At 44.8% G+C, this 25,180-nt stretch overlaps 4 protein-coding genes across 4 annotated transcripts in view; 2 read left to right on the top strand and 2 right to left on the bottom strand.

Moving 5' to 3' along the window:
* Positions 1-652: 652 nt before the first annotated feature.
* On the top strand, positions 653-1,033 carry T265_05243 (hypothetical protein; the record flags this gene model as incomplete). Its single annotated transcript, XM_009170212.1, has 1 exon — positions 653-1,033. One exon carries the CDS (start codon positions 653-655, stop codon positions 1,031-1,033), a length of 381 nt encoding a protein of 126 aa, XP_009168476.1.
* A 550-nt stretch (positions 1,034-1,583) lies between these two features.
* The window catches only part of T265_05240 (hypothetical protein), a gene marked incomplete at both ends in the record, with an annotated part of 57,530 nt that continues 33,933 nt past the window's right edge, over positions 1,584-25,180 (top strand). The window contains 8 exons of the mRNA XM_009170209.1: positions 1,584-1,686; positions 6,575-6,718; positions 11,244-11,501; positions 17,584-18,485; positions 19,178-19,259; positions 19,566-19,885; positions 22,980-23,449; positions 24,269-24,330. Of these exons, the coding sequence (XP_009168473.1) occupies positions 1,584-1,686; positions 6,575-6,718; positions 11,244-11,501; positions 17,584-18,485; positions 19,178-19,259; positions 19,566-19,885; positions 22,980-23,449; positions 24,269-24,330 (2,341 nt within the window). The remainder of the gene's footprint in view (positions 1,687-6,574; positions 6,719-11,243; positions 11,502-17,583; positions 18,486-19,177; positions 19,260-19,565; positions 19,886-22,979; positions 23,450-24,268; positions 24,331-25,180) is intronic.
* Positions 10,884-12,786, bottom strand: T265_05242 (hypothetical protein; the record flags this gene model as incomplete). Its single annotated transcript, XM_009170211.1, has 2 exons — positions 10,884-11,020; positions 12,651-12,786. The coding sequence occupies 2 exons, from the start codon at positions 12,784-12,786 to the stop codon at positions 10,884-10,886; spliced, it is 273 nt and encodes a 90-aa protein (XP_009168475.1).
* On the bottom strand, positions 12,823-21,572 carry T265_05241 (hypothetical protein; the record flags this gene model as incomplete). Its single annotated transcript, XM_009170210.1, has 4 exons — positions 12,823-12,951; positions 16,984-17,170; positions 19,688-19,967; positions 21,434-21,572. 4 exons carry the CDS (start codon positions 21,570-21,572, stop codon positions 12,823-12,825), a joined length of 735 nt encoding a protein of 244 aa, XP_009168474.1.

Genomic DNA, 25,180 nt, shown 5'->3' with positions numbered 1-25,180 from the left:
AAAATGGAAAATAAATGCGTGATTCAAAACCTTAGACAAGAGGGACACCGCAAGGATTATACCGCATTTTCTGTGAAGCCCAATCTGGGAAGCAGTTTACCGAATAAAACCTGTTTTATGAATCAGATCTCTTCTGGGAAGCCAAGGAGCGCTCCATAACTGATTCATTCTTACTTGAAATCACCAATAGTGGACGTCCCACTAAAATCCATGAATTTTTCAATGAGTTTCGTGTTGATCAATCGCGCTGAAAATCAGCTGCTCTCGGCCCAGCGTTCAAGAGTTGAAAGTTGTAGAGGGATGGCGGCAGGTACGGGGCTTTCCGGAGTCCCTTGAGATGCGCATAGCTGGTGATTCCAACTAAAGATTAACCAGCTGTACTGTGTCTCGGCTTATCAGTGTAGATTGTATTCACTAAAGGATGAACTCCACCGAAGTTTCAAGCGGTCCATCTTGTGTCACAGCGTAGCGATACCATGTGACATTCGGTGAAGTAGAAAATTAACGCACCGGTTGGTTCATCCGCTCACCATTGGAACCACTTTTTCTCCATTGAAGATGTGGAAATCCGTATCCGCTTAGCTTGTCTGGCTGTTTCGGCAGGTTTGTACACGCCAGTGCAGTGTTATGGCATGTGGCATGTTTTCTGATCATGTGTAAGACAGCGCAAGGTTATGTGATCGCTGCTCCCATACCTTGTCATTGCATGACCTACGTCTGCAAGTGTATCTCATGGATGTGGTCCAGTGCACTCCCAGTCGTCCAGGATGTAGGCAGCTGCTTCTTGCTTGGATATCTTAAGCTTCGAGAAGATTTTCACGGAGCTTACGATCTTCTTCTGGACAACGGCAACCCAACGCAGAGACGCTTGCTTGTGCCCACAATGGTCATCATAGGGGAAGTTAGCGCAACGCTGCAGTTCGCCTTGGCCGAGTTGTGTGCTGGTGCGGCAGCCTCTAAGTGTGGGGAGACGGGATTTGGAGTATTACCAGAGACTACTTTCCTCACACCCAACCAACGAAGTTTCAGATGAGATAAAGTTGACTGGCCACCACCACTCAGGATTAGCGAGTGGGGGTCTGCTTGCCAAGCAGTAAAGAGCAGAGAGTAAGGTCGGTTCAGTCCTGTAGACACTAAATTTCGACACCGTTCATGTCACTTGAAGATGAAATATCTCTGGAGCAGACTGCAGTGTAGACCGTCTCGCCGAATCTGCTCGGTGGGACAAACTGGATTGCAAGTTCCTGTGAGCTGAGTAGTCAGACGGGTCCTCCATATTTGCATCCTTACTTATGTGAAAGCTTGTAGTGTGTGTAGAGTGCACAGCGTCTAATATTACTTGCATTGCACACATACGCGATGAAGATGTACAGCGTCTTTCAGATTCAAAACAAAATTCCACCCTTGGGAATGAAGAGAAACTTTTCCAGTTGTTGCAGATTTAAAAGCAATCAAAATTTCTGTGACCTTTCTATGAGATCCCAGGTAAATTTATCCGAAAGTAAGGACTATTCGCTTTGTGAAAACCTCTGGAACCGACGAAATCTACTGTTCAAGCGATTGACAAATGACAGCCAGCGACGATGCCAGTTGTTGACGAATCACGTTACAGATATGTTTGTTGGCCGTTGCAGCGTCTATTTGTGGGGATAAAAGACAGGTTCTGGGGTTTCGCTGGAGTTATATGTAAGTATTGGCGATGTACAGTCATGCCTACTGGATTCGGTATCATGAAAGTTACCTTTTGTCATTCGCCACAGTGCTTCCACTGCCTTCATACTGCGGCCTCAAAATCTTCGTGGATTTCGGTCGGTTCGTGCATGGATCCAGACATGTACTAAAGTCACCCATAAGCGCTTGTGTTTCAACATTTGAACCCTTAAAGTCTGCGTGTTGACCTACTTTTGACCTGTTCGCACTGCTTCAGAAGGCATTGTTCAGCGACCCACGGACCGGACGGTCACTGGTCAGAAGTGTGAGGAATTTCCTGCAACGTGAGGTGTTGGTCCGAAAGGTCACCAGCAGATTTATGGCGAAGCACACATGTTCAGCTTACTGTGGGAACGCGTTTCAGGTATGGAAGCGCCGGGGAAAGCAGTGTACGTGTGTGACTGACTGCAACCGTCGTTGTACTCCATGGACCCATTGGCGCACTGATTCTGTTTTTAGGGGAGAACCTGACAGCGTACCACGTCTAGCACTGCCCACACTTAGTTGTAGGTTTCTTCATGCTATTAGGCTAGTTCGGACTAGACTGAATTGTATCAGAACACGAGGGAGTTGAAGATTGCCGCATTCAGTGTGGGTATTGGAAATGAGCATTGTTGTCCTTTCATCCCGTAGTTCTTCTCCAAGGAAGAGGTTTGAAAGTGGGACAAATTCTGGCTGAAATCTTCACCTCATCCTTCGAAATTCGAGTGGACACCTGGATCAGGAATTTGATGGAGCCTAAAGGCATGTTCGACCCCAAAATTTAGAGGCAGAAAAGTTCTGTGTTCGGATCTCTGGTTAAGGCAGCGGATCACGAAAATAGATGTTTCAAGTACTCACTCCATCTTTCTAAAACCCCCTTTATGGTGAAAATTTCGGAACCGTTTTGACCCCTGTTGGATTTTGATGATCTGTCTTATCAAGGGAAATAATTTCCTAAAATTCCAGTTATTTTCGTCCCTCTTTTCCGAAATCAGTAGGTTTCATGGTCAAGACGTTCACTAATTTTCACTTGACGTCTGACACTCCAGTTAGTTGTGCTGCATTCTGAACCGGTGGGGTCATCGTACATGGAAAATCGAAATACTCCTGGGACACTCGCCCACGCTCATTCAGTACGCCGGCGATATCATTATTTGATCGCATCCTTCGGAAGTTCAAGCTGTTTTGAATAGCCTGCACGGTTCGATGTGCGCATCGTATCTGTAAAGTGTGGAGTGTTACTACAAGACTGGGTGGGATCAAATTTAAACATCATGCTTGTGAGTAAGCCAATCGATGTGATGGATAAGTTCGTGCCGCATAGGCTCAGATGGACTGGTGAAAGGTGAAATTACTTCCGGATTTATGGAAGCCAGGACCGCGTTTGGCAACTTCCAACACTTTTGGCGCCGGCGTGACGTCAGCTCGATTGTACAATGTCGCGATCCGACCTCTTGCTTTATAGATTAGAGATCTCCGCCAAGTATGAAAGATCTGTATTTGACCATAGATGCCTTCAAAGCGCTGCACGGGTCCGGCCGGAACATCAGACCACTAATGATGATGTGCCGCCGCTGGTTTTTTGAAAAGTTCGTTCTCCTTCGGCAGATCAGCTGGTCACACTCCACAGGTTGCACCGGTTAGGTCATGTACTTCGTCTGCCAGGGGACCGTCTGCTTCGTAGAGCTTCGTCGCCCACTATTGTATCGGGGGAAGACCACCGATGGGTGGTCAGTCCCTGGCTTGGAAACGAAGCATGAAAACCATTACCAGTCAACTCAGTCACGTTGGTAACTGCCATCTCTTCGGATGGGAACCTCGGGACGAGACACCAATGGTTAGTGACCCTGATAGATGTGTCTATCACAGTCAATGGCGGTGTTGTATCAAAGTTATCATATTCACTGCGTATCTCTCACTTCCTTCCATACTGGACAAACAGATCCGTTTGTCTTCAGTGCGCAGATGGGGCCATTGCATCGAACGCAGTGCTCTCATTCTCTTATTCTCCTTGTCCTCGGTAGATAAAGCTATAGCAGCTGCAACCACTGCAGTTCGGGACTCGGCTTGTGAACTGACGGTTGAATTGAATAGAGGAACGACTCCCGTTGGATACTTGACCAGAATCCACTTTAATGTTTCCAAATTAACCTGAGTCGGATTGTGATCGATACCATCGGTAACCAGTGGTGATTGGACAGTTAGCTCAATCACTGTGTTTGAATCTCGAGTTCTTATTCCTGATGGTCAAGATGGCCCAAGTGGTTATAGAGCGCGAATTTACTGAACAGAATGTCCGTGGTTCGAACCAAACCTCTGCCTCTCATCTTCCTCTGTCTAGGGTTAGGCAACCTGGCAGTATCCAAGCCCTCGTGCTTCCTCCCAGTGGCATGGCACCTGAGGGGTGTTACCGCTGATCGATTTTTTGTTTCTGATACACGGCATACATCAGTGTCAAGCAAATTCCGTATGAGAGAAAGAGTGGTTTGTGATCCTGCTTGCCTCAGGGTGCAAACATCAAGGGCAGTCAGGTAGATTGGGTGTCGAGGCTGGAAAATTGATTTCTAGTTACCTGAGTATATCAACGCCGGATGACGCGCATATGTTGCTGGCAAAATCGATGCAAGATTAACGGGGTTTTCAGTCCTAACGGATGGGTCCACAAAGAGAGGATTATTACTGAGGTGGAGGGAGGGGACAGAAAGAGTATGTAGAAGAGAAAGAACCAAGGGGTCAGGAGTCCTGCTTTTTCGTTGGGGGGTTGTGGGAAATTTATTGTTCGGTGTCTCCGAAGCATTGGTCGAGTGTGATGAGAAAATCGGATTGACAATACTGATGCGCCAGATGGTTTTGGGAAAAAGTAACTACGGTGGATGAGTTTCTCACGCTTCCTAGGTTACGCTGATTCTGAGAGAGTCGAGATTAGATGGAAGAGAATAGAAGGGTTTAGTGTATGCTTCAGTCGTCTAGTATCGACCGTACATGAGCTCAAGATGCAGTGACATGCTGACAGGTGGACATATATGACCTGTCAACGAAGTATGAAAACGTTAACCAGTAATCTCATTCGGGTCGACAACTGCTATCTGACTTAGTGTCTACTACGGGATGAGACCAACGGACAGGTACGTGTGTGTTACGCAACTGTTGACAATCCTGTATCAAACTGCTATTTTCGGCGAATAGCTCTCTCGCTCACTCCAATCGGGCAAGCTAGACAATTTAATGCTAACGGACTGTTTGGATTATCGCCTACAACACGCGGCTTGTCCATTTCTTCGGCAGACAGAACTGGTACCTGGAACCACCGTATTTTGGTGTACGAAGAGCTGATTGAGGGTATCCTTCGTCATCGTTATGTGACGACTAGGCGCCAGTGTTTATTACAGGTTGTTGGTGTTGAATGTGGATGAAGTGAGTGCTGGAATCAGTGTTGCCTGATTAGCGTTTATTTTAGAAGAATCACTTACCACGCCGGTGTTATGGTAGTCCGTCTGTAAGGGGGCTGATTGTACGGTACCACATTGCAACCGGTACTGTTTTCTGGATTGTGAACTTGTCCGTCTTAGGCAGGAGACACAAGACGACTTTGTTTCCGACCACCTATGTGTGTGAAATGTTGCTCACTTCCTACTGGGGGGGGGGCGAAACAGTTCTTACTGGCATTTGATCGTTTAATAGGCACTCGGTTGACAGTTTTGTGCAATACACCAGTCCACTGGCTCAGTTGTATGTTTCGACAACCCAAATACCGTTTTTATAGACAAGCCTTGTTAGTCTTATCTCGATAAAAAACTGGAAAAACACAGGTAGCCAGGTTATGGTACGCCGTTGAACCAAAGATTCTAGTGGAGTTGGATCATACCATTTTCTGGGTTGGGAATCTCGTACAATAGGTTGTTGGTACATTGGCCTCTTTAATCTACTCCGCTGAGTTTATTACCAACACCTTTCAACTTTCATCTTCTTGGTTATCGGAGACTGTGACAACCAGAGTTACCGTATGTACATGACTATTAGTTACGGCAGTGAAGCATCAGTGCCAACACTGATGTTGCTGTCTTTGATGATTGATGATGATGACTATTAGTTTAAAGATCATGACTTGTATAGGATTTCATTTTACTCCTTTCGGGGGCGGGTTAGCGTGCTCAGAGACCATATGTTTTGTAGTTTGATTTTGAATTTTGTAGGTGCAGATAAATCTCGATGGTTAATGAGGCCGGCTTACTGAATGACGCCTTCTTCTGTTCGCCTTCAAAGACCAGATTGATACTACCTGTATGGTCTAGATTGATGAAGTTCTTGTCCGGAACAAATTGTGGATCGAGGTTTAAAGACCAGTGTTTTTCTCATTAATTGGTCGATGATGTCGAAGCGAAAAGATGTGAATGCTTTTTGTAGAGAGACTTTTAAGTAGGCCCACCTACACGTATGCCAAGTGGCCTACTACAGACTGAAATAAGGCCAAAGTTTCCGGACAATTAGATAGATAATGCTCCTCTCAGATCTGTTGAAGTGGAATTCCTCAACCTCCTCCCGTCGAATACCATTGTTGCAGTCATTTACGCTCTGTGATTTCAGCTGCACCCCCACTAGGTATTCGTTTTCCCCAATCGGAATGACTAGGTCCTCTGATAGACCTGCTACTGTGGTTTGGTAAAATGAACGAAGTCACTTGTGGCTGACTGTTTACCCCTGATTGATGCACCCCAAAAAGCACCGTTTTACTTTAGCTTCTGACTACCTTCCAGGCAAATCGAGACCCTCTGGAATTCCAAAAGGACCACCCGACTGGTTGAACCGTTGCCTCGGCGTCGTGAATAAATCTCAATCCTTGAATAGCGTACAAGGTTTTACTCCACATCTGTTATGAGTTCAGGTTCGTCGCCACGCACGCCGAATGATTTGGAGAGTGACATAGACTTCTCCGTATATTCTCTGAGCAGTGACCTGGACCTTGATTTTGGATTTCGAGGCACAGCAAAGCCGGTCGCACCGACGGATAGTGCGGTCAAGCTCCAAGGTCAGTTTCTTTCGATTAGGCTGAGCTAGTGAATGCGCCCCCTTCTATCATTCAAGCTTTGGGTTTTGGATAAATTTCGGGAGTATTTCGTTTTTGTTATTTTCCGTTATTCCGCTAAAATCATGACCGATCCACGCGTGGTTTGAAGCACAAAAGATTATTCTTGTTTTCAGGTCAGATTCCTGAAACTAATCCCAGAACGCCCGGAACCTACTGAACCCTAAAACTTTGGGTTTTGGATAAATTTCGGGAGTATTTCGTTTTTGTTATTTTCCGTTATTCCGCTAAAATCATGACCGATCCACGCGTGGTTTGAAGCACAAAAGATTATTCTTGTTTTCAGGTCAGATTCCTGAAACTAATCCCAGAACGCCCGGAACCTACTGAGACCCTAAAACTACACCAAAATCTCAATAGAAAAGCCGGCAAGCATCCAGACCAGTAAATCAATCAATTCAATCAATTCAGCAAACCCGATGAGTGTTCAGGCACGCCACAGGAGCACGATCGAATATGATCAGCTTTCAGGCATTTCATAGAAGCACGATCGATGTTGATGGGCGTTCACTAAACGCCTATCAGACAGCCTGGATCAATATCAATAAGTGCTCTTTAAATAGCGTGGGCCCTCGCTTGTTGCGATGAAACTGTTGTATTCCTTCTGGGTTTTAAATGTATACTTATTTCTAATCGCTTGGTTGCATGACGTTTTACACCCAGCTAGCGGTTTCCTATACGAATTGGTCTGCTCTAAGGTCCGTTCACTTTGTTTACTAAAAGTATTCGACATACGTGTGCATTTAGATCTTGTAGTTTTATCTCGTCAGTACATCATGTCTCACACGTCAAGTCTCGCTTGTCATCGTATACAGCGGAAGATTATCTCCCACTCTCCTCTCGTCAATGGTAGGAATACGCTGTTGAAGCGGACACTGTTCTTTCCAGTTTTCATAATCGGTGGTCAGTCTCCACACATGTTTTGTTTTCTTCTACGATGATGGTAACTGTTTTGGAATAAAGCGTCATCTCCACATACATTGAGGTTGATGTACCTCAAAAACAGCCTTGTGGTATTTGGACACACCAGAAATTAAAATGGCTCGGAAATCAAGGCGCGAACTACTGACCGAGATGCTGTTGTTTCAAACCTACCTTTGCTTTTCTTACGTGTGTGAAAGTCGAAATTAGTTCTGTTCACTCTTGGGAAGTAGGGGATTTTGGAACTTATTCAGCTCACCAAAAACGTTGAACAACATTGTCAGCGATTGTCCCGTACATAACTATCTCCACAAATTACTCATGATTCTTGAAAGAAACTAGCGTATGGAAACACTGTATAACATGTACACGTCTTGTAGCTGATGTGGATGATAACAGTGATTTGTCTAATTAATGAACCGAGCTTTTTTCTCATTTCCTAACCAAGGCCATTCAAACACCGCTGTACTTTCGCCTCATACCTAAATAAAACCACAGGATGGTGGCAGCAGAAACTTACTGATTTCGAGCAGATCTTACACGACAGAATAGTAGTATAATATGAAATTATGATGATGAGAAACAGACATACGAGATACGGTTGATTTTCGTGAACCTACTTCCATATCTTTGTTTGCAGTTGCAGCTAGTTAGAGCCACTATGGGTTGCTACCATTGGAATGGTGTTAGAGTGGGTTTTCATCTTTCTTATTTGTGAGTATCCATTAGTATACAGCGATTTAAATGTCTTTTTGTCCCGGTATTTCGAACCGAAGCACTTACGAGACCTGACAGTCCCCGTCGTGGAAGCGTAGGAACTTGAGGCTTGTACAGTTCACCACCCACTACCGACTTTGAAGTCCGCGGAAATCGGTTTGCCATGTTAGACTCATAGGCCAGACTACTACAGCCACGTGTTGGTCGCCCCAGTTGTAATCACAGTCATTTACAGTGTCAAGCCAGACAACTTTTAGAACCATTGTGATATCAGGGATTTTGTATTTGAATGAAATAAAATTCCTAACTCTAAATACCGTACTGGTCCACTTGGTCACAAGTGAGACCACCCGGTTTTCATGATCGCCTAAACAGTTGACTACTTGGTCGAAGACAGGTCGAACGGCTAAGCCGCAAGGTCTGAGTACTCGTTATAAGTTACCTGAATCTGTGATTGGTTTTGAGGAACAATGATTGCGCTTAGTTGCGTCGACATGACAGAGGGGATATGGTTGGATGTACATGGCCTGAAAGTGGCTCTAAGGTTGTTCTCGGGGTCATGGATTGTTGCGTAGCTAGTTAACTTGAACTCCTTTGAACTTGGAGTGGTGTACGGCTATTATTCTGACTGGAGTTTTATCTCTGTTAGGCGGAATTCAGGACCTAAGCCGCTTTACCGATCGAAGTTAAGTGCTGCTACGGCCAAGAAATCTATGCCGCATGTGACTGGCCAGAAAATCCGGCCGTTTGCCGGTCCAACTCTGATTGACCGAAAGTGTGTTCAACAGCCAGTCGTGATCCACCAAATGCCGGTCGCCAATGGAACATTCGGAAGGTGTCGTAATTTTTGAAATGTCGCCGTATACACTGTACGTGTGTTTTCGAACTGGTTTTGGGCATAAATACACTTTATGCACCTTTGGTGGTTCGCTAGCCTGAAAGTTTCAGACCGAGAACTAGGCTGACGCATTACCGTTATTAAAATGTCAGATGCGGTTAGGGGGGCGGGTTTGTTGTTTTAGATATGACCTTGTCAATGAATCGGCTTTCGTTGGTCTCATCGCTTTTACAGCCATTAACTCAAGTAAGCATCGCTCAACTCTGCGGCAGTTCTTCAGGGAGCCTGCTTGTGTGTGGGTCCTAGATCTCAACAGCAAAATTTGGAGCTGCATAAACTGCTCGTTTTAATGAAGGTTTCGCTGGTAGGAGCAACCATATCACTAGCCAGTTACCATAGCAACAGCCTAATCCGGATTTCCAATCGAAGCAGGTTCGACAGAAAGAAGAGCAGTACGTTTGCCGAAGCTAACTCAACTTTTTTGTCTTATTTAACCTATCCATAGGTGATCGTTTCTGGTCAAGAACGAGAATCTAAATGTTCTGCTATTTTCAGGCTTAATTATATAAAGTCGCTGACCACTGTTACGCGTCCACCGATGATGATGAAGATACGATGTGTTGTTATACAAGTGCCGTGTCCACTGTAGATTCTTCCACCAACGATGATAATTGGACTGAACATAGTGAAATACACTTATTTGCAGACCAATTTGCAGAAGACTCACCTGGAACCCAGCTGAATCTCTCGTTCATGATGTTTTTAAGCAACTAAATGTGCTACACCAAGCCGCCTCATGTTTCGGTTGGTAAAATATTCGAGATATCGCCATGCATTTATGGACGCAACACACTACTCATAAGGCTGCTAAAAACTTTTCGACGGCCCACGACCAGTTTCACCCTTTTTGGGGCTCTCCGAGTTTCCGTCAACCTTATGTTCTAATTGAATCCAAATTGCACGGAAGTATGAAATACACCTCACTTGAAAACCAACTTGGTTTTGCGGGAGACTTACCTGGAACCCAGCTGAATCTTTCGTTTGTGATGCTTTTAATCAACTGAATGTGCTGCACCAGGTCGTGTCATGTTTCAGTTGATCAGGACTGGCTTCTCTTCGGAGGGTCTCTCGACGTAAAACCAGATAACGTATAGGCTTCATTTATCTTCATTATTGCCGTTCTCTTGGTTGAAGAACACGAAGAGTAGCGTCTATGTTTTTGAGAGGTTTTATCCTTTCTAGGTAAACCTTTCCCTGTCTGCATATCACACTCCGTAAGAAGTAGGTTTGTTTGTCATTCTTCGGATTGTGCGCATGGACTTTCACTCATTGTTTCTCAGCGCTCTGTTGAGTCAGCGGAATAGTCTAGTTTTCGGGTGATCTGATATTGTTGACCCGTCCTACTCATTCTCACACACAGTAATGACAGTTGTGAACGTAGCTTTTGTGTAGACATAACGGTCGCTTAGCTGTAACGCCATTTTTGCTCATAGCTGCCATGCCACCTGAGAGAAACATGAGGGCAGAGACATTGCCAGGTTGGCGAAGCATAAACAGAAGCAATCTAGGTGCCGAGGTTAGGTTCGAATTACAGGCTGCTCGAGGTAACCCAATGGTTAAGGTGCCAACTTATCAATCTAAAGGTTGGTGGTTCGAACCCAACCGCAACCTCTCAACCAGTCCTGTCTGGCTTGGGCACTCTGGCATTATCTCAGCCCTCGAGCCCTCTTCGGGTTGCATGGAAGCTAAACGGCGAAAGTGTGTCACAGCTGAATGACTGATTGGTCAGTAAATGCGCATCTTCACCACTTGGCTATCTTGGGCTATCTCGAGGTCGACCATTGGAGTTCACACAAGGCTAGTGACTCTTTGTTTGGACTGTGTTCCCCTTCACCTTTCAGTTGGATGGTACGATGGGCAAGTTTTTTCTGCGTAATAGACCTTAGGTGATGGTTGTCTGTTTCATGTTTTATTCTCCCGTGATCGTTGCAGTCCCAGATGGACGAGTTGTGGAGTCGTTGCTCGTGCTCACAGCCAAATCAATCGCTTCGCTTTTCCCGTTCGAAGTTGTGGAGTCCAGTCCTTTGCTCATCCCCGAAGAGTTGCAACGGTTAATTGCTTTTTACAGCTTTCCTACTGACGAAGACGATATCTGGCTCTATTCCTGTCTCAGCAGTGGTGGTTCCTATGAATTCGATCAAGGTGAAGCGCTTTGGGCGGACAAGGCTGTAAAGGAATGTGTACAGATTGGTGAGTTGTTGAAATGCTCCTGACGCTATTTACTCAATGTTTCTCTTCCCAACGGTACTGAACAAGTTTGCAAAGGTCTTAGTAATGTCCGTAAACACTTGTTTCCCTGGGTTTTGAAACTCTTTATGTCACACTCCCACCATGGTTCCCTTTATACGGGATACCTCACAGCTTGTTCCTATCCGTTCGCCGTGTGAAATAGCGATTGTTCCTTATCTTGATCATAGATTTGCTCCTTCAAGTTCGCTGGGTACATTGAACGTCCAAAACAAGTTGGAAAACCACCCACAATAGAACATACTTGAGGTGTATGTAGCGGTAGCATTTCGCGTAACACTGTGTGAACCGCAACGTCTGTTGTTTACGTGAATGCTAAATTCGTGTGCTGCGTAGGTTTATTAGGCCCCTCGTATCTTGTGACTGGGATTCGATTGGTGTGTGAGAGCATGATCTATGTTCAATTCAAGTCAGATAAAAAAGAGACTGACGCATCCGAAGGTGAGTCCTGAGCGTACACACTAATACCAGAGTGTAACGAAGGAGAATGGAAATCTCATTTTGCGTAAAGTCGGAAGTGGTAACTTCCGACTGTCCATCTGAAACGTACTGCTAACCGAGCATTGGTCTACGATAGGCACAAAGCAGAGTTACAAAAGGTTGTAGTAGGGCCAAAAGTGAATTTGAATGTTGGTCGAGTGTTAGAAGTTGGAAGTTAGAAAAAGATTGAGAGGGAGTTGTTAGGCATCCAATAGGGTTCACAGATCTGAAATGTGCTTCAGGCGTCACGCAGTTAGACAAAGGACTTCTTCGTGTAGTCTGGGGAATACAACTTAGGAGAGGGATCATTGAGTGGCTGTGTGGTCACTGCAGCATTCTGAATTTATAAGTCCAAAACGCTAGTCTTTGGATTTTGATGAAGGTGAACTCAGCACCCGGGAGTTACTTGAGGTGATTAGTCCCAATTACTTTGCTGTCTAGGATTTTCAAATAAAAACCTTGGTAAAGATGAGAGGATAAAGGTTACTGATTCAGTTGTCTTCTAGCCTTCTTTAATGGAAGGAGAATCCTAAGTCATAGCAAGTCAGGACCCTGAGTGACAGTAGAAGTCTCTGAAGACACCCCGTGAGTACATTAAGTCCTGTCTGCAACCAAGAACTGCATCGTCGGCATGTTTGCGGCGCATTACCGGAAATCCGCACTCTACTAACATGCAAAATAAAAACAAAAATCGTTCAGCTGTAACACCTTTTCGGTGCCTAGCTGCTATGCCACCCGAAGGAAGCATGAGGACTGGGATACTGCCAGGTTACCCGAACCAAGACTAGGGAAGTCGAGATGCAGAGGTCGGATTAGAATCACAGACCTTCCGGTCAGTAAATTCGCACTCTAGCCACTGAGCTGTCTCGCCCCCATGCAAGGACAAGGACGGAGAAGGTCCCGTCAAAAACATCTACACGTGCTTGGGGAGGTGTGACAGCTGAGTGCCAGTAAATTTGACGGGCGATGACTGTGAAATGACTGCGAAAAGCCGGACGAAACCTACTTCCCCACCAACTTCCGAGACACTATATCGGTGCTGTCAGAAGTATTCAGACGTACTTCAGGAAAAACGTCCGAATCACTTTCTTATCGAAATCAAGTGAAGCAGCGTCTTAAGAGAGCATCGGCCTCCGGATACGATCTAAAATGGGTCAGTTGCCTGGAGTCTTCAATCAACAGAACGGTACTTGTTTAATCTAAAAGCAGTCTAAAACAGTTTCAAATTTACAGTTGTGCAGCCAGTACGTTGGTACTGGCGTAATGATTTCCCCTTCAACAATCAGCAATTTTTCCAACAGCGAGGCAATGGTTGAACTGCAGGTTGAAAACGCAACCTGGGTGGCAGGAAATCTGGGATACTCGCTTTTCCGGCCTTGACTATTTGCTTGTACTCAGCATCACTTGTGATGTTGACAGTATTGTTAGGCTCTTCGAAGCAAGCGGAGGTGGTGAATCGTTAAGCAAACAATCTTCAGGAACTAGAGATAGGTCAGTGGTTAAGGCGCGAATTTACTGACCGGAAGGCCCGTTTTTCAAATCCGTCCTAGGCACCTCGACTGTTTCTGTCTTGGTTTTGGCAAACTGGAAGCATCTCACCTCTCATTCTTTGGAGGGGTTACATGGCAGATAAGCACCGAAAGACTGTTGCAGCTTAATGATTTCAATTTCGATTTCAGAACTGTCATCACACAGCTGCTTCAAAGCACTCAGCATCTCGCGACATTGTTGCGAAGACTCATTTGGACGTACTTTTCATTCAGGCGGTTGGTTTCGCTTTGAATCTGTCTCGTTAGTTCATTAGCCTTTTGATTTCCCTTCTGGTGAACTCTTGTTCTCCAAGGTGCCCTTATTTAGAGGACAGCCTGTATCATAACAGAAACTAAGATGACAGGTCAAATGTTCACAATATAAGAAGGATTGTTATTATGGGAAATTCGGTGACTGAAAGTGTATCTCAGTCGGTTGGTGTTGTCTTCGCTTCCCCGCGGTTTTTGTTTTTGAATGAAGCTGCTGAATACACGACGCCGAAATTCAGTGGATAGGTCGGTCAAGGGGGCGCACCTGTGTGCGGAGAAGTACTGTTGAATATTGGGAAAGTTTACGATATTAGCGAACATAATGGACATGAGAAAGAAATGAATAAACTGTTTGAGATCACTAGCAAGGATACAAAAAGGCTGTGTCAAGTAAGGAATCAGAGGAAAAATCAGCAAATGAAGGAAAGTCAGATGAAATGGTGATAGAAGCAGCAGTAAGTTCGCAAAGTGGAGAGACTGATCACCTCTTAAGGATCCAGGTTTGTGCTGCAGAACCGGATACCCAGTGTTTTTTAAGAGCGGGTATACAGAACACGCAGGGAGCCACACCAATTGTCCTGTATACGTGGTAATGCCACCAGAAGCCTACAGAGTGGTCATTCCAAAGCTGCATAATTTCATTGTCACTGGCATCATGCAGCCAGCCTTCTTGTACCGGTGCAATACCAGTGCGCGTATGTTTTCTTTGATCAGATAGTTCACCCGTGTTTGCCACCCGTTTATCCAANGAAGGAAAGTCAGATGAAATGGTGATAGAAGCAGCAGTAAGTTCGCAAAGTGGAGAGACTGATCACCTCTTAAGGATCCAGGTTTGTGCTGCAGAACCGGATACCCAGTGTTTTTTAAGAGCGGTTATACAGAACACGCAGGGAGCCACACCAATTGTCCTGTATACGTGGTAATGCCACCAGAAGCCTACAGAGTGGTCATTCCAAAGCTGCATAATTTCATTGTCACTGGCATCATGCAGCCAGCCTTCTTGTACCGGTGCAATACCAGTGCGCGTATGTTTTCTTTGATCAGATAGTTCACCCGTGTTTGCCACCCGTTTATCCAAACAGCAAATGGCCACTACCGGAACTCGTTGATGGCAATTACATTCTGTTGATACTTTTCGGCCTGGTTGATACCAGCCAACCGGTTCCATCAAAATGCGTCAAGTAAGCTTGTTTGTATTAGGTTTCACCCCCAAAGGAGCGAAAATCTAAAAGGATTTCAGCAATTTACCGCTGTTTGTGGCGTGATGTTGATGACAAATGATTGAAATACGGTTCAAGTAGGGTAGGAATCCACTGTTGTTTGGGGAATGAATTTCGTTAGCTAGGCCAATTTCAAGGACCTCTCCCGCCACTGAGGTGGAAAAAAAGAGCGCCGGGATATTTCCCCAAATCACTATTCATAAATTTCGTGAAAACTTGGACCACCCTTTTCGCCTTTTTTCGGGCTCGTCATGTGGACCTAGTACCCGAACTTCCGTCCATATTATTTTGCATTTTAACACCGAATTAGGGGTATCTGACGAGAGACATTCATTTTTAAGTTAAGTTACTGTTTACGAGAGATCTAAGTGAATATGTTTGATAGTATTCTTACGACCTTTGCACAACATGTTCGGATGAAGAACACGACAACTGAGAGATTAAGTTTAGGTTCATTTGACTCTCCCGGTAACACCGCCTCAGTTTGCAAATTCACACTTATTAAAAAGTAAAGAAGGCTATTCATCCCCACATGCATGGTGGTCTAATACGAAACAGCACTGATGGAACCATGCCAACCTGATGTTCAAGGGCCTTCACCAACTTCACAATTAGCATTTAGTGTTAACATCACTGAGTGGTTTTATCCAGTTATGCACACTGAAGCACACTGGGGCTGTAAATGGAACCAGATGTTATTGTTCGTGATGAACGATTTATTTTTTATAGCGTGGTTTTCCGGTTTATTACAAGTTAATATTCTTTTCGAGTGGTGAAGGCGAGATTTGACATGGTTTTTCTTCTTGTAGTGTCTTGAGGACACCTATAAACCGCAAATAAAGGTAGAACAATGTAACCTCAAATCCGGATTTTCATTCCTTCTTTTATCATTGGTTGGTGGTTTTCTGCAGCCTCTAGAAAAAAATCCGACCGTCTAACTCAAGAACTTGGAAGACCTAGTACGTCAGGTTAGATACTTCTACTCCTCCCCGGAGAGCGCATGCTACCCGCTACTTCGTTGAAATTCCCCGTGAAAGTCAGGAAACAATTTCCTACAGTCTTATTAATTATCTACTACTTTACGAAGAGTTGTCAAAGATCTGACGGTCATTGTTGATGGGTTTCACCGCCGTTCGTTAAATGATTGCGGAAACAAACGAAAATAGTTCGACGGATAATGTGATTTTGGAAATGATATTTATTTAATATACGGCTTTCAACCACTTTGTACAAACAATGTAAAGCTGTTCCACAAAGCTATTTTGAATAGTACTCATACCGTATGATGATTCCACATTTGAGTGCTCTGGCGTGACCAAAGGAAGACCAACTTTCAGTATGACTCAGTACTTGTAGTTAACCTTGGAATTTGATAAAAATTCTCTTGAATATGACTTTCATGTTAGTGTAGATCGGATTCTGACGTTATTTTTTGGAAAAAGAACTTTGGAAAGCATCTTGTTCCGAGCATATCTGGCCGATTCACATGAAACATGTTTTCGCTGCCATCCATGATTGCCCTCATGCTCTGTTGGTGTGACTAAGCTGATACATGGCTCCTGGCTGGAAAAAAACTAGCCACTCATTAGGCCTGTCATTGTTACCCAACTATTCCCGTTCTCACACATGTTTGCAAACAAGCGACTCTTTTATACTGGGGAAGCACACTCATTTTGACATTAATTTGGTGGTAACAGCTAAATATATTGTGTTATTATGCCGGCGAATGTGCTGCCCAACCTTGTGCATAGTTCACTTGAAGAAAATATACCGCGAATTCTCGAATATCGTACCAGCTGAAGCAAGAGGTGACTTTTTTATCAACACATTCAGTTGAGTAACGGCATCAGCGTGAGATTCAGTCTGGATTCGGTTGAGTCTCCTCGTAAAACCCAATGGGTGTGCAAATGAGTGTATTTCGCGAACTAATTTGTTTATTTTCCTATTGCTCAATGAGATGGCTCGGTGGTTAGAGCGCGAAGTTACTGACCGGAAGTTCTGCGGTTCGAACCCGACATTTGCCTCTCGACTTTCCCTGGGCAACCTGGCAGCATCCCAGCCCTCCTGCTTCCTTCTGATGGCATGGCAGCCGGGCACCGGAAGGTTGTCACAGCTGAACGAAAAAAAACTTAACGAATACACTAACATTCATGGGAAAATGAATACGATAAACTGAATCCCTTGTTTACAATATTCTTCAACAGAATGTGCTGCACAATGATCGACTCATGTTTCAATTGGTGCGGTTCAGTTGAGTCTCTCGTTAAGAAAAATCTGGTGAAACCAGTCTTGGGTTATCCAAGGGTTTTCAGCAGCTCTATGAGTAGTTTCCTTTAACGGAGGTCAATGAGCATCAATAGTTATCCTCTCTTGACTGGTGTCACTCAGACTGGGGGTTTTGCCTTCGGTTTCATTAGATGTCATCTCATCCCGCTTTCGTTCTAAAAGCCTTGGTTTGCTTTGGTTGTTATCACCAATTTTAAACACTTATGTATCGCTTTTTTCATTTGCACTGCCTCTTTTCAGGTTTTCATTTGAGCGCCAAGGTTCTGACCAGTCTACACATTGCGCTCCCTCATGTTAGTCATGCGAACGAAGATGAGCGGGAAACGGGCACCAACCCTCCTGCGTCGTCAGCAAACTTTGAACCCTTTCACCTTAACTGGGATCCTCCACCGAATTCGAATCGTCCACAACTCGAGGCGAATTTGTCCGGCAACACTGTCAGACCAACTGAACAGCTCCATCATCCAGGTGTCAATATTGAACCCGGCTATCCAGCCCATCGGGTTTCGCTCACTTTTGATAGAGGGCGTATTACTTCCTGCTCTTGCACTTGCACCTTCGATGTTGAGGATGGATGTGCTAACTTCACACCCCACCGAGATGTTCTCGAAGAAAGAGGTGGACATGATTCCTTTCCCGATGCGGGTCCTCCCACTCGTACGCGAACCCAACCCTCCAATAGCTTCTCCTACCAACCAATGTTTGCTGCTGATTCTGCTGAGTCAGATCGAGGGCGAGGCATCATTATGGGTTCGTTTAACAACAACGCTAGCAGCCATCAAAGCACAACTGGCAGTCGACCCTTAAACCCAGTACGGTTTGGCTTAGTTCGTCCAGGTTTGCGTTCCCACCAAACTACGGTGTATCAACAGCATCCTCGGATCAATGTTAGTGTTCAGCGATCAAACTTAACCGGTGAACCATCGACCACCAATCCGTTTCGCAGTTTAGCCTTTCCGTCTGGTTGCAGTCCGCCGTCTAGTGCTTGGTGTTCACATGTCGTCGCTACTTGTCTCATGCGGATCCGACAGCCCGATAAAGTGTTACTGCGTGCTCCCATCTCCGAATCCCTTTCGAAACTTAGTAAAGAGGACTTGCAGAAATTCGCACAGAATTTGATTTGTCACGTTGGACCTAAAAAGGTTAGTCCTGTTTAAACCTAACTACCCCCGCCCCACCGGTCTCATCCTTCGTCTTACGTAGGTGACGGAATTTCGCGCTTTTGCACTCAGCCAGACTTATTCGATGCATTTTGTGCCACATTTTGACTACTAACTAACCGAACTTCAGTAGTTGTATCGGTAAGTAAAGTTACCCATAGGACCGTTGCCAATTTCCCTCGGAACGCTTTTGTGATACAGACAGCGGTCTATCGTCTATGTGAACTAAGAAATCCGAACCCGCGAGCTGAGGTGCAGATCCACTCGCGATTCGTTTAGGTTAGGCGGTTTGACCCTACACCCTCACCGCATTGGCTGTCAACCGTCGTCCTTCAGATGGACCCACTGAGAAATTGTCCGTTTTAACAGTCCTGCTTTTGGAAGTGCCGTTAACTCCGGGGTTCACAATACCTTATATAGCCAGCATTCTTCTGTGAGTTGGCTTATGTTTTGGATTGATTTTCCTGTTTTGTCACTGAGTTGCAAGACATGAATATAGCTATTATCATTTTGCTCATTCCTATGATAGACGAGAATCGGTCGAAGAACAAGCAGTAAGGTGTCATTGCTGTTTGCGTAAATTAATGTTTAACTATGGTAGGTTTGTCAGAACCTTATCCTCTATTTTATCAAACCGTTGCTGACTGCATATGCATCTTTCTACGATACTTCAGATTTTACCTGCCGCTCAGAGGATTTTAGATCAGCTCTTGGCTGCCACCGATAATCCAATGAAGAGCTCCGTCGGCGCACCGGGTAAGTTTCCAAACAATCGATTACGACAGGTTTTAGGTTACGTTTATTCGTAAATTGGGTAAATTGCTCAACAGTGGTATACACAATAGCACTATGTCAATCAACTACAGTGTATAAAATTTCGCAACCTTCATTACTACCATTCAGAATTCTTGTCCGTTTTATTCAAACACCCATCTGTGCCTAATTGAAGGAATACATTACTCATTCATGTTAGTAATGGTTAGCCTTTTTTTGAAGTTTTCGCTTCAAAGTCTTAATTCCCTCCTGGTTAGTGTATGTCCCCCTTTTTTCCGTTCAACTCAGACCCTACTGCCGGCGGGGCTGTCGGAGATGCGGCCGCGTGGTGTTTCGATGGGGCTGTACTGGAAGAGAAGCTTCGACTTGCACTGCGTCGTTTTTGGGTGTCCACGCCAAGTGTCATTTACAGTGACATCGGGTCGCTTAATTCCAGTTCACCTCCAGATGTGGAGAATTTCCACTCCGTTCTCCACTCGCTCCGGGGCAACGATCCTGGTGGTGTTTGGGACCTGCTGTCCATTATTGGGGACATGATGCGCCGACAAGATAACAACGGCGTGTTACTGTTAGAAATTGTCACACGTTGCATTATTGACATGCAAGAGGTGAGTTGCTCCACATCATCTTCATAGTTTTGCCGAACGTTCAGTGACTTTTGCCCGTGCTTGTTTGGATGTTTCGCCCTGTCTATTTTCAAGGTAATCTATACAGGGATTAGTGTTTTCACTGCACTGGTAATCATTGCGAATATGGGAAGGCATGCCTGTTCATCCTACCGGGTGAATTTTCCTGTTTTTTTCGCTGATGTTTCCGTCTCACGCTGACACACTGAGGTGAATGTCATTCGGTCCGTGGCTTATCTGTTCTCAGTCAGCTTTGCATCCGGTGTTTCATGACACAACCATTCTGTATTGTGCCTTGTTTGAGTAAAACAAACACAACACGTAACTTCTTGCCATGTGAGGATTCAGTCTCAGGTATAGAGAAGAAAGGACCATGGATTGTGTAAGAGTATCCCTAATATAGTTCAACTTGCTTACCATTGAATTGCAGAAAACCTCGGTTTCTGATAACGATACAAGTGAAGTCATGGTCTACTGATCCAATAACAATTTTCTAAAAATATCGTATATAGTAGATGTGAACCAGAATTCGGTGGTAATATTCACACCCATCTTCGGAGCAAGGCGACCGGTACACTAACGGCGCGATTGAGGTTTTTCCCAGCCCTGTCAAATACGAATTAAACCTTGTTCTACGGCCCCGTAGACTGTGAGCCACTTGGTTTGCGCACCTGCTCCACAAGTCAAATTAATGAGCCAAACGCTAATTTATCTGAGATCCTCTTTCGGCGACTAATTAGCATTGTATCATGTCCCCGTAACTGGTGGTCCTGTCGTAGTGTGATAGATGCACCGTCATCAATTCAATATTTAATGACCTCATCGATAGTGATGACCTAGCTGAATGGCAAAAATATTTGTACCTAGTCAGCTGATCATGAGTATCATTTCAGACTGTGTACGTGACCGTGACCCTTGACCGAAACGTTTCAGTGACAATTCTTTCCAACTTGTTACACTTTATGTTTGCGGGCAGCTGACACTACTGTTCGAGGAAATACCATCACCAAACTTATTGGAGCCTTATGTATTTTGCCATACAAGCCTCTGGGTTGGGTTTCCGACTCTTCCACCTACCACAAAAACATCGTTGTACGCAAAAAAAACCCAGAATAATTGACCCCTCACACATTCAAAACTTCACTTTGCAACACTGATGATTCGGACAGTGACGTTCACTCAGTCCACCATCCGTTCTTTTCCTCACACAGGAATTTCCGGTAACTGTGATACCGCTTGTAGCTAGTTCCCAGGTTACTCTGTCCACCAATGCTTCCGTTTTACGACTGAGCTTTTTGCTTACACCCATTTTTCCTTTCCCCCTCCACACTGACTTAGCATACCCGCCCGACTTCTAGTTTATGTGGCCCAAATGCAGTCTTTGGAAAGCTAACAGTCTCCCGATGGAGGCAGTGTACTTCAGATTTTCTCTTTATTGAGTGCTAATTGGAAAGTTGTCTTACTCTCAGACATAAGGGGCGAATTACACATTGTTGGCGATTCCAACTCACACAGTACTGACTGGCTTACTTGCTCGGCTCACACCTACCACCAGGCCTTGAAACAATTTTTTTGCAAGCACGAACTCATCCCCATCCGTATCTCTCCAAATTCGGATTTCGGACCATGAGAGCGACTCAGCAGCCTCAATTTGTTCCAAATTACTCATGTCGGCTCTTCCTTAACAGTTCTACAACGCCCATCTTTATTGCTTTAGAGCTTTCGCTAACTTAGATTCCCTCCGTCTGTTTTTTGCTTTCTGTTTGTGTTCCCATTGATGCTTCAACATACGTTGGTGGTATTACCAATGCTTTTTTATGGTGCTATGCTGCAGTTTTTCCCTCACTTCTTCAAGCCGGACAAATCTTCCTCTTCTGAATGGTTTACTCCTGTCTTTATCTGCGCAGTGCGGACAGAGAACCGATTGCATGCACCCCTCTCCTAGCACTCGTTCCGTTTAGTTACTTGATCGAGGCTCCTACTCCATCGCCGTCGAAGAGGTCAGAGATGCGTTTGTTAGTTGCAGAGGTGATCAACTGTCTAGTGCATCCGCTGTGGGTCGACCCTTCTGAAGTCTTGTAAGAGCTGCATATGGGTCGTAATTCCTCCTATACCTGATTCCAAATGATACGTTAAGTCCCTGCCACCTGGAAAAGCTGGATTTTTCGCCCAGCCTTTCGTCTGTAATCCAACCGAGTCTCTTCGGGAGATGTTCTACTAGTCAACCCTCACTCGTTTGTCTTTACCCAAAACTGCCTCTAAGAACGCTCGCCGTCCCCGGAATTTCTTCCTACCCAAAAACATGAGATTCGCCGCACCCAGGAATGTGATAGTGGCGTGTAAGGTGAAGCTCTTCCCACCTAGTTTTCTCTTTGTAACCAAATTCGACGGAATTCGTGCATTTTATTTTCAAACTCTTTCCTACCATCACATTGTAGCCTCCCCTTCGTTACTAATACAAGTGGTACTGCAAGTGCTTTGAATTATCGCTTCTGTCCCATCTGAGTCATTCACTTGTTTGACTTGCTTCTTCACTTCCATTCATCCTTACCGTCCGTTATGACGCCCTCCCCCCTTTATTCACATCTGAAATACCCCCACTATATTTTCCAAGTCTTTTACAGTCCACTCGTTTGGGACACGAGCTGTCGTGACCGTCAAAATGATCGTGCTTGGCACAGGGTGGTGACCACTGATTTAATCTTTTGATGAACTGTCGAATGCAGTTGCAGCTGGTTAAGCACATCGGTGTACAGCTGATTTGAACCCGAGTCAATTGAACGAATATGGTTTGTATAGCATATGCATCCCTTCCCGGTCGTGTTCGGTTTTAGAGGAGAAGGGCGAGACTGTAACTGTCAAAGGACGTTCCAATCGCTTATCCGTCAACTAAGTTTTGTATTCTTCGATCACATGTGTTGTAGAAGCACATTCAGTAGTGGTATCCCATATTACTTTGTCTCTCACTCTATCCGAAGTGACTAAAACTGAACATTTACTAACCACGCTGGGTTTCAAGGACTTTCTTTGTAATCCTCTGGATTCTGAGCTATTTTCACCCATTTTTTCATTACAGCTGATGTTTTGGTGGTATCTGGTTCAGCTGAAGCCTTGCGTCCTTCCTAAAGGCATACCAATTTGTCAGAAACAAACCCAGTACGCGGCTCTGTGGCTTTGTGAACAGGTAGTTCAGCTTTGGCGCCTCGCGTGTTTGAATCCGGAACTACGTCCACAGACGACTGGTCATTTGGCCGGCCGCTTCCCGTCCGGATCTAGTGTGATTTCCGTGTGTAGCAGTAAAGACACAAACGCATCGACATCGGGGCCAGTAGGCTGCTGGCTACTACAACAGCTTAATAGAAGGTTGAGAGCTTTCCATATATTCGCATTGGAACAAGCTGGTGTCCGAATAGCCCAAGAACGAGATCCACAAACAAGTCAGAAGGGCGAAGATCCGACAGAAGCAACTACATCAACACAAGCCAAAAACGTGCAGGAGGAGTACCATCGATTTATCGGATTTAAGCCTGCACTTGCAGCCTGCAGGTGAGCTTATTAATGAACTGAAACTATTAGATAAATATTTACTGTGCGCTTGTGTCTAAGCTATTCACACTTTAAGTTGTGCTGACACCTTTATGTTGGTTTTGGTGTGGTGAATTTAGATTAGTCCCAAGCATGTACACTTATCTTAGCGACTAAATTTTTGGAGATTGTTGACTCATGTTTTTTTCCTCCATCCTTAGCTGGCACCATCCCAGTGAATGTTTAGCGGAAGTTTAACCATGATGACGACCTCAAAGATATCCCGCAGAAAATCGTATACATTTCCAGAACACGTGAATGGTTGTCGTTCTGTTTGTTGAGCTTAGCGATTTGGTTGCAAGCGTTTCGTCGCCGACCGAGATAACGTCATCAGTGCGTCCAGCTACGACGCACGAAGCCGGTTAGAAAAAGATACCTTTTAGTGATCTATACTAATTACGTACCAAGTGTACCGATTTTCGCACTTAGTTTGGACTAACCTTAATCATCCGTAGCATGCTCTATGTCATTTTGGGTGTCAAAATTGATCATAAATTCATTGAACAGCTGTGTTTAGTAGTTGAATGCTACAGTTGAACTGGAACCGAGTAAATCGTTTCGTGCTGTGGTTGATGGGTGCAGTGATATCCGAACGATTGTTGTTCCTATCAAAGCACAGCTGGAACAAATCGATCCATTTATGATTGTCTGTTGCTCATTTGACCTCTTTACACAGTTAAATTTGATAAAACTTAGTGTCTTCAAAAACTACTGGTAGGAACAGTACTAGTTTTCTGTTCAGCAGTTAGGCTAATTCCATCCTCGTTATTTCTGTTGTAGTCTCAACTGGCATTCGGATCTTCCCCCGACACATGCCCTATCAACTGAAGAATTTCGTGCCTGTAAGTTTTGGCATGCCAACTTAAATCTATCCTGGCAAAAATAACTCCTTTCGTCCGTGATCACACACAGAATATCATGTATAGTAGGCCGTTTTATTCCTCCCACTCCACCTCACCCCACCCCATTTACAAGCAGCGAATACATGGCCATAAGTGGGCTAGCCGGAGCTGTTCATCAGTATGTGCGGTGCATTGTGTGTGTGCGTGAGACAGGCTAACACCAGTCTTATTATGGTTTCCTTAAGGAAAATGTATTTTGTCTCGGTATTTCTATCTACCTTTCCTACCCCTTGTTAATTCAAGGGCACTGAAACTGCCTTAGGCGGATCGCTGTAGCGTTGTTTAGTGGCTCGATCAACAGAACTCAGTTAATTCGCCAAAGTATCCCTTTCTATTCAAACCTTTTTTCTCTTGCACTAGCTTTTCTATGTCGTGCGGAAAATCCTGAGTGATGTGTTCACATTGTTCTGTCCGGAAGAATTTAATCCAATGGATAATGTTTGCTTCTGCTATTTGGGTTCCTCCGAGGACATTTTGAGTCGTAGTTCCCACAGAATAGTTTGTGGATGGCGGCTGTCAGTTAGTTTGAAACGAATACAGAAAGACTAATGTGTAGCGATTGGAATGCAGAAATCAGGTTCGATAGGAATCTTAATACATGGTAATAGCAGTATAATCGTTAAGCCTAAAACACCCCTTCTGCGCCCCGCTGCAGTACCACCTGAAGGATGCACGAGCGCTGGGCTATTGCTAGGTTGCCCATGACTAGACAAGAGCAGTCAAGGATACAAGGTCAGGTTCGAACCACTGACCCTCGGGTTAGTAATTTCGCGCCTTAACCACTGAACTG

Source organism: Opisthorchis viverrini (assembly GCF_000715545.1).
Source record: "Opisthorchis viverrini unplaced genomic scaffold opera_v5_97, whole genome shotgun sequence".
NCBI classification, from domain to species: domain Eukaryota; kingdom Metazoa; phylum Platyhelminthes; class Trematoda; order Opisthorchiida; family Opisthorchiidae; genus Opisthorchis; species Opisthorchis viverrini.
Note: the sequence above shows the minus strand (reverse complement) of the source record. Positions and strands in the feature narration are given on the sequence as shown.